At 43.6% G+C, this 9,506-nt stretch overlaps 1 protein-coding gene across 1 annotated transcript; it reads left to right on the plus strand.

Moving 5' to 3' along the window:
* Positions 1-2,503: 2,503 nt before the first annotated feature.
* On the plus strand, positions 2,504-9,469 carry fbxl9 (F-box and leucine rich repeat protein). Its single transcript, XM_076264721.1, has 8 exons — positions 2,504-2,921; positions 4,066-4,167; positions 5,159-5,473; positions 6,763-7,434; positions 7,576-7,794; positions 7,935-8,147; positions 8,305-8,522; positions 8,705-9,469. Exons 1-8 carry the CDS (start codon positions 2,895-2,897, stop codon positions 8,871-8,873), a joined length of 1,935 nt encoding a protein of 644 aa, XP_076120836.1. The 5' UTR covers positions 2,504-2,894; the 3' UTR covers positions 8,874-9,469.
* Positions 9,470-9,506: the final 37 nt, after the last annotated feature.

Raw genomic sequence — 9,506 nt, forward strand, 5'->3', positions numbered from 1 at the left:
CCGAAGAAAGAGGCAGAATAGGAAAAATGTTCGTTTTGCTGCACCAACTATCCTACTCTATGCTGGCAAAAATGGAAAGACAGTGGCACGTGATAAATCTTAGCTTGCTCATAAGTGAGTGTCGTAAAAGAGTAGCCTAGAAAATCAAACAACAATCTGACACCCATGCAGAAAAATTATACTGCCCATAAGAAGGATTAGGCTATGTCAGGTTCATTCCAATCAAGGTTATAGTTAAATACAACTAAAATGAAATTAAATGAAAATGAAAACGATAGTTTTCCAAAATATGAGAACTAAATAAAAACTACAGTGAACAATGCAAAACTAACTAAAACTAAATACGCATAGCGTTACAAAATATGACCGCCACTCAGTCCTGTACATCCTCTCAGCAAAAAAATAAATCACGCTTGTTGTTTAATTTGTCTCCGTCTCCTAGACTACTCTTGCAACTTGTAGGCCAGGGCTCTTCAATTGGCGGCCCATTTGTACTGGCCCTTTAAAAAAAATTTAATCCCTAGCAAGCGCATGAGCTGTTGTCCACTCTTGCATCTCTCACTCGCTTTAGTCCTGCAGCCACTGCACCTCAGCCCATTGAACAAGTTAGGCTACATTACAATTCATTACATTTGTACATTTATAAGCTGAACGTAAGTGCCATAGTTTAGTTTCAACCTAAATTGGCACGTTGGAGTTTATCTACTAATATTTAACAGGTTGCACCACACAAATAGTTTCTGTCAACAATATCGCAAAAAAACACGGGCACAATTTCTGCAAAACTTGGTGGAAAGGTGGAGCAGATCCGACTCAAAGGGAATTTCAAAGTATTTCTATATAGTAGCCTGGCTATTGCCGATGTCCTTCATTTCTTCACGTCTTAACATAAACAAATGCAATTATAGACTAGCGAAGTCTGAAATGAGCCTGTCTAAAAGCCTCTTGGAAATCATGTGGCATGTTCCATTAAATGCGCACTCAATTGCGATTCGAAGCAAAAAGTAGGCTATGATAGCCTAACGAAGGTAAATTGCATATTTGTAAATGGCGACGGCAAAACGTTAAAGTGAATCGTAGACTTTATAATAAAGAAAGTAAAGGAGATGATTTGCACCTCCGTTCACCAAATAAAGGCCGTGGTTGTGTTTCTACAATATGTTGGCACAAAACGTAATTTCTGTCAGAAACCAAGTAGGCTAAACGTTTTCATTGTCATCGTGAACTATGACGATGCCCATGTTCAGTAGGCTATGTGTTTCATTTATTCAAGCAGTGACATTTGGTTTAATGCATGGGGTAACGTGAGGTGCGTCAGAAAAAAGATGGGCCTGTCCCTCTCAAAACATGTTAAAATAGCGTGATTAGCAACCAGAAAATAAAAAAAATCCCGGGGGACACCCCCCCGGACGCCCGTGTTATTATTATTAGGCTATTATGACTGGCCTGCCCCCACTGCTAAAAAAAATCTAGGGGTCACGGTCATCTCAAAAATGGTGGGAACGTCAAATGTAACAAGTAGGCCTATTCATGGGTTTCATCAGGTCCCTTTCCACAGGTGTATAAAATCAAGCACCTTGATTATCAATGCAGGCTGCATGGTGCTTTGATACACCTGTGGAAAGGGACCTGATGAAACCCATGAATAAGTCAGAAGAGCTACATATGCGACTGATTACACATTTAATTCACCTGAACAGTGTTTGAATCCTGTTTGTACTCACTGGAAATCTTGGACCTATAGTACTGTGCAAAGCACAGATTCCATTTGTGTTATCTGTTATCACAGATTTCATTCCATATTAGCCACCATCAACCAGCCAATGATGTTGTTATGCATGTACAAAATACAACAATTGAACACCCATATTGCTGCTGCTGTAATTCATTGTATATACAGCTGTTAATGTGATTACTCATATTTCAAGCCGCATTTCTCCGGCCCCTCAGTTGTGATGCTTTTCATGAACTGGCCCCCATTACAAACTAATTGAATAGCCCTGTTATAGGCTATATTCGCGTACCTGTGTGTGTGTGTGTGCGCGCGCAAAATATGACGCAGCTCAGTCCCTCATTCTCGATAGATCAAAATGAAAAGCAATGGTTTCGTGTCATCCCTGCCCACCAAGTTTCATACATCTCGGTCTTTCAGTGTCCCGGCCGGGATAGTTGACACAAAATTACTTACTGGGGGTAAAAATCCGGAAGAAAAAAAACTGCAGTCATATAGGCATAAACTAAAACTAGAACATTCTGGAGAACTAAAACTAGCCTACCAAAACTACGATTTCACTTATAAAACCAACTAAAACTAAACTAAAATCAGAAACCAAACTGAAAGACTAAATCAAAATAGAAACTAACGAAAATGTCAAAACTAATAATTCTGAATCCGGAGACACTCCCATTTCCGATCTAAAGTTGACGCAGGTGTCTGTTGAAATATCACGCCATAACTACGTTTCCCTTGTATCACTGCGAAGCTGCTCATGTGACAGTCAAATGACCCGTAGGCTACAGCTGAAATCCGTAAACATTAACACTATGGATCCTTCTTCTGCGGCTGTGTTGACTCTTGCTAGCGAGCCTCAATGTTATTATCCCAGGGCTTAAAATACATTGTGGGCCTAACAAATGTCGATGATGTGCTGCGATGGCTATATTGTTATTGGAATAGACGAAATGTCTGAGACGGGTGTAAAATGAGGACGAGGTTTCTAAGATCAAACTACACTGTGTGGTTGCATGTGGCTAGGTGACGTTAAAGTGGAGAGAAACCGAGCGATTACGTCAACTGGCAAACGTTGTCTTGTGCTGTGTGTGGTATCTCGTTATACAGCACAACCATTTCACCCTATCAGCACAGTAGGCTAACGTTAACGTTCCAAAGGAGCATGGAGGCACCAGAGTTACCTGTGGAGGTGAGTCCCCTGTAGCTAAGCTACTACAGCCACTAACGTTAGTCTTTTAGCTAACGTTAAATATTTAGCATCAGCCAGTAGTCTCAAGCATATCCTTGTAAATTTAAATCGCAGTTGGAGATACCGCTCTTGTGTGCTGTGTTGTTTTAGCCATGAGTGTTGGCGAAGATGTGTCAATGATGCAGACATAATGACAGCTAGCCTTACTGCAAAGCTTGTTGTACTCACTGTCTCATACTATTGGCTGTTAGGCTACTACTATTTTGACATTTTGGATGTCTTCTGGTTAAACGAACAGAAGTCTGTGCTAAGTGAATGATTCTTTGTCCAAATAAGTCTGGGTTTAATATTTAAGAATAGGAGTACCAATCTCCCCACATACACAGCACACTATCCCATCTCCTTTGTCATCCCCCCAACACACACACACCAAGACCCCTGGCAGTTGAGCCGTGGATCTGCCCAAGGTTTCTTCCTTGGTAAGGGAGTTTTTCCTTGCCCCTGTTGCTCTTCGGTGCTCCTTGTCGGTGCACCACCCCCCCCCCCCCCCCCCCAATCCTCCCCACCTTTCTTATGCAGCCCTTGCCACTTGCCCCCCCCCCCCCATAAATGCACAAATAGGCTGACCCCAGATATCATTTCACTGCATTTCTTACATCCAGTAACTATATGCATGTGACAAACTTCCTTGTATCCTTGTACATAGCTAGCTTACACCTTCACCATTGACAGTATGATTTTCACACTAAATCTACATTAATGCCATTCAGTGGTTGTAGATCAGAGGTTATTTAATCTATCCTATCACCGTCTTTCTGAAATTGGGAGATGTTCCAATTACATCCAATTATACTCTCTTGTAATTCAACTAGAAACATTTATTTGTTGTTGTATTGAGGAGGTCTTGTGTCCTGGCCTAGTTAATTGATGGGCAGGTCAGATGATGTTCTAACCTCTGTACCACATCCATCACTTTTGGAGAGCAGGTTGTGATTGTGCTTTCAGATTAACCACCCTGAGCTACTGTCCAGCAAGTTTGCATTAGTTCATGTGCATGTATGTTTGTGATTTTAAGGAAACCTGTTAAATACTGATGTCACCTTAAACATTTTCCAGCTGAATAAGCCATGTTCTGTTTCTCCAGATAATTACCTACATCTTCAGTTTCCTTCATGTGTCGGACAGAAAAGAGGCTTCATTGGTTTGCAGAAGCTGGTATGAAGCAAGCCAAGACTATCAGTTTCAGGTACATGTATAGGATGTCTCATAAGCCTAGTAATATTTGGGGAAGATCACGTGGTAACGGAGTTAAACTCCCACTAGATGTTTTGGTGCCACTCAGCAATTAATGAACCAATATTTAAGACCGATATGTCAGTTTGTATGTGCCTGCATGTACTTAAATAGTAGCACAAAATGGTCTGGTGAAATTAAATCTTCATATGATTTTAAAGCCAGAAAGTGCTCGGTAACAGAGTTACAGAAAATTAACATTCATTTCTTACCATAAAAGTCAACATCATCAAACATGCGGTTCTCAAAATATAACATTAAAAAAAACTCCTACAGAAGTGTTTCTACACTAATTGTTTCCTATAATATGACCAAAAATGTTGTAGTTTTGACGTGCTTCTAAGACATGTATGTTTCATAAGTCATGGTAACAGAGTTACATAGTAACAGAGTTACAAGTGTTCCTATTGTTAAAACAAGATCTAATTGTGTAAATTGTTCCCAAAATGATCATGTATTCATTAGTTATAGTATGTTCCATCATAATGAAAGAAGCGGTTGTATGTGTATAATGGTAGTGTTAGTGGTTGTATGTGTATGTAATGGTATGTGTGAGTGGGGGGACTTATGTGTAGGGGGGTATGGTGTAATGGGTGTGTGTGGGGGGAATGCTGTAACCTTTGATCTAGGGCAAATAAAAACAAACTTGAACAACTGATTGGTAATCATACCAGATGTGTTTGTAGAGATGTTTAAAGTTTTATTTTTTACTCTAGATGTTAACATGCACGTGATCTTCCCCATTTCTATAAAAAAGAACTGATTAGATGATGCTGCTCTTTGAGAGTCATATTGTTCCAGTTAGTGCAGTGGTGTACCCTCTACTCAGTAAGAATGCATGTTGCAACTGTGATGTTTTGAATAGCTTGTAGAATAGCTACAGCCACTAGCTTGCTTTGTCTACACATAACATCACTCTTACTTTTCCATGTGCTCCCTTACAGAAGAATGTAACCTTTAAGTTGCCCGCCTGCTCTTCCTCCTTGGAGGTGATTCGGGGACTCGGTAAGCGGTCCCGCTGTGGCCTCGTCATTAGTCACCTGGATGGGTCCAGTTTGTCCAGAGCTCTTCTGATGGAGGTGGCCATGCACTTAGGGCCCAGTCTGGAGACGCTGTCGTTGCCAGGTAGCAGCATCACTGAGTCCTCCCTTCTTGACCTCCTGCCACACCTCACTGGCCTGCGCAAGCTGGACCTCCGAGGCCTGGACAGCCTCTTCATGTCAGGAGCTTTCCTGTCTCGAGAGGAACATCGTCACCAGGTAGCTTCACATTCCTAAATGGTTAACTTAACACTGGCATTGGACACATGGAATACAACATGCATGCAACCATGAAAACTGGGTTTTTATTTGCCACAGCTGTGGCCGTTGTCAAGGTCTGTACTATCACATCAGTGGAAAAAGTAGGAATGCATGGTAGAGAAGAGCCCTGTGTATGAGAAATAGAAGAGCCCTGTGGGCTTCATTCTCATAGCAGCAAAGTCATAGGGCTCTTATGGAGGAAGTTTATCGGTTACTCCGAGTTAACTTACCCTTGGTTTGTGACTAATACACCCCTGTCAACCAGGACTTGTGTATTATAGTAAGAGAAGGAGAGGGTACTGTCATAAATGCCATACTGCTGTACTACTTACTGCATCTGACTTTTCTGTTAAGATCAGTTTACAGTACAGTATCCCATTTCAGAAACAGACGGTGGTTCAGGGACAGAAGATTGCACATGCAAATGCACATGCAAAGTCTGTCATGGCCAGTAGATGTTAGAATCGTTTGTTATGGCTTTATTTGGGCTTGCCTTCACATTCTCTCAAGTTCCTACACCCAAGTAGGTGTCTACCTCTGTTGACAGTGTTTGTTGTCTCTCTCTCACAGTATGGCGCAGACAATGGATAACTATAACTAAAGTTAAGTTTGAAAATCACATAAATATCACTTTAGCTCTAGCAGAATCTTCAGAGGTTTCTTAGTTAGATTGTTTTTATTTCACAATACCTTCAGGGTTGATTGGCTGTCTGTAAAGCCCTTTTCTATTTTCAAGAGCCTTTGTACTGTCAAAGATCCATTTGCACCATGAAAGCTTTCATTGTGTTGAAAATCTTGATCATTTGAAAAAATCAACTGATGTCTGAGTCATTTTGTGATCATGCCTACCCTGCCAGTGGCACTTCTGGAACAGAACTTGTTACTGCAGGGCCAGTGTTTTGAGGGGCACGTTCAACCCAGGATGAAAAAGGCAAAGACAATCTTTAAGCGATCAAAACTTTTAGTTCCGTTTCCTTGGAGCATAAAAAAACTACATAAATTGTTTTTGTACAATGAGACGTTTGTTTTCTGTACAAAGAACCGTTAGGACCTTGAAAAAGAAAATAGCCTTCAGTGGTGTCAGAACTGTTTAACTATAGAGTTACCCTAACAGTATTTGGAAGAGTACTATTGGGTGAAGCTGCTTATTTAGCTCTGTACTGTCATAATATAAATGTAGGGCTCTCAAGTTTCATGAAGGTAACCTTGCATCACTACTTTCTAATGAGTATTTTACTATCCCTAAGGTACGAAAGGCCTTGGAGGGTCTTGAGGAGTTGAACCTGTCAGACCTGAGGTACCTCTCAGACCTTTCCTTCAATCGGCTCACAGGCTGCACCCCGAGACTGAGGAGGCTGGCTCTCTCTGGCTGCCACATTGCCTTTGAGTTCGACCCGTACCGGGGATGTCCTGTTGGGCCCGACTCCTCCGCCCTGCTCTCGCTGAGAAACCTCCGCCGGCTCCTTCAGCAGCAGGCCAGTACGGTGCGAGCTCTGGACCTGAGCCGGACCAGCATCACCCCAGAGTCGCTGCGCACGGTGGCCCAGGTGCCGGGCCTGGCTCTGGAGGAGCTGTGTCTGCGCGGCTGTAAGGAGCTGTCTGACCACGCTGTGGAGGTGCTGTGCCGCCACCAGCCCGCCATCCGGAGTCTGGACCTCAGCTCCTGCACCGAGCTCACCAGCCGCGCTGTGCAGGCCGTCACCTCGGGCCTGAAGGGGCTGCAGGTCCTCTCGCTGTCGCGGGATTGGCGAGTGACCGATAAGGGTCTAGCAGAGCTCATGAAACTGCCAAGCCTGCAGAGGCTGGACCTCTCGGAGTGCTTGCATGTCAGTGGTGCTGAGATGATCAAGGGACTCTCATCTCCACCGCCCAGGGCCCAACTGGAGAGCCTCAGCCTCAGGAGCTGCACCTATATCAGGGTCAGTCCCCACAGCCCCCCTCTGGGCATGATGATTGTATACTCTCTCTCTCTCTCTCTCTCGCTGAGCTGTTGTTAAACTAACATTCTGCCTTCCTTCCTCTGGTAAAACTCAGACTCCTGCCCTCTTGTGTCTTTACAGGACATTGCAATTTTCTCACTCAGTCAGCTGCTAGGGCTGAGCTTGAGAGTGCTCGACCTCACTTCCTGTGTCTACCTCACTGATCTGAGTGTGCGGTCCATTGCCACGTATATGCCGGGGCTGCTGGTGCTGCGTCTGGGCTGGTGTAAGGAGATCACGGACTGGGGGCTGCTGGGAATGGTGGAGCCCACTAAGGAGTGTGAACCCAGCACTGAGAAGGTGAGAGAGGAGACTCAACTGTCACTGTCCATCTGAAAAGGAAAACAAGCATGTTTTTGTGTGTATTAAAGTGTACAATAAAGTGATGAACTGAAAATAACCTAAACAATCCTTTACCCCACCCCACCACACCCCAACAGGAAGACAAAGGGCCAAGCTTCACACGCACATTTGGTAACATGGGCTTCTTTCAGCCTCCCAGCCTGCCCTTTCAGGAGAAACCACGGCTGGTGACTGATGAGGACCTGGGGGCTTTCCGAGAACAGATGGGGGCCTCTCTGCTTGCCATCAGGGGGATCCAGGAGCTCGACCTGTCGGCCTGCTCCAAGATCACAGACAGCAGCATCACGCAGGTAGGTGTTTGGGTGGGACAGGTAGAATCACGCAGGTAGGTGTTTGGGTGGGACAGGTAAAATCACGCAGGTAGGTGTTTGGGTGGCACTAGCAGTAGTGAAGAGCAGAGTCTCTCCATCAGGACATTTCCCTCATGGCGTTCCCTCTCCTGTGCAGGTGGTGCGCTTCCCAGACCTGCAGCGCCTGTCTCTCTCCATGCTGCCCGAGATAAGTGATGAGAGTCTGGCGTCGGTGGCCTTCTACTGCCGGAGCCTCACCAGCCTAGCGCTCAACCACTGTCCTCAGATCAGCGACCAGGGAATCGCCAGAGCAGCGCCGCTGCTCCCCAGGCTGCAGCACCTGCAACTGGCCTGCTGCGATGCCGTCACTGACCGGTGAGACCTTAGAGCCGTCGTCACAAAATAGCTTCAGCTCAGCACCTACGAACTGAATCCAGTGATTGATTGATCTTCTCTCCTACATGCTGTCTATGGCTTTTTTTACTTACATGAACTGAAGGATACAAACTTTATTTTGAGGTTGTTGATATTCAGTACTGTGTGTTTGTATGTTGCAGGTCTCTGTCTGTCTTGGCAAAGCACTGCAAAAGGCTCCAGACATTGGACATTTCCATGTGTAAAGACATTACCATAACAAAAGTGGACTTCCTGCAATCCCAACTGCCCTACCTGGAGAATGTCCAGTGTCGCTTTGTGGGTGGAGCAGACTTGACCATAACTCTTTAATGGAAATAGAGAAACAAATGAATAAATACTTCCTTTAGTATGATGAGGAGAGGATGTTAAAAAGAGATGGTATTTTTACATTCCAGAAGAGCATATCCTAAAGAGCATACATGCGCTCATTTTTTGCACTAGGCTTGAAAAATGCTGCTCAAGTTCAGTGAAACACACTGAAAAGAATGCCACATTTTCCTTTTTTCCTCTTAGCCATGAGGTTGTAATCTGTTCTATTTTGTCATAGTCTATTTTGGGTTCAGTTTGACTATTATAATTTATCCATGTGCAAGAGGAATATTTTAGGAATATGCTATGATTTCTAAATTATTTAATTTATTATTATGTGATTGATTATATAGAAACTGTACAGCAACAGTTATTGCTGCATATAGATGGCAAATTAATTTTGAGTTGAATCAATTGCAAACCTCAATTTCCTTTAAGACTGTAATATCTTTATTAGTAGAGTTACGGTAGGTATGTTGAGTATGTTGTATATCATTCCTGAAGATTTTTGACTGTGGTTAAGCACTGTAGATATAGGGCTCTATCTTGGCAATCTAAAATGCATGGTCATTGGCAAATATGGTTTGTCCAGTCCACATTGGTTTTGTTATCAAACGTCAGACACCTGACGCA

Source organism: Alosa pseudoharengus, unplaced genomic scaffold (assembly GCF_046254945.1).
Source record: "Alosa pseudoharengus isolate Yale_2024_CS ecotype anadromous, Long Island Sound unplaced genomic scaffold, YU_APseudo_1.1 YU_APseudo_1.1_scf_10, whole genome shotgun sequence".
NCBI lineage: Eukaryota > Metazoa > Chordata > Actinopteri > Clupeiformes > Clupeidae > Alosa > Alosa pseudoharengus.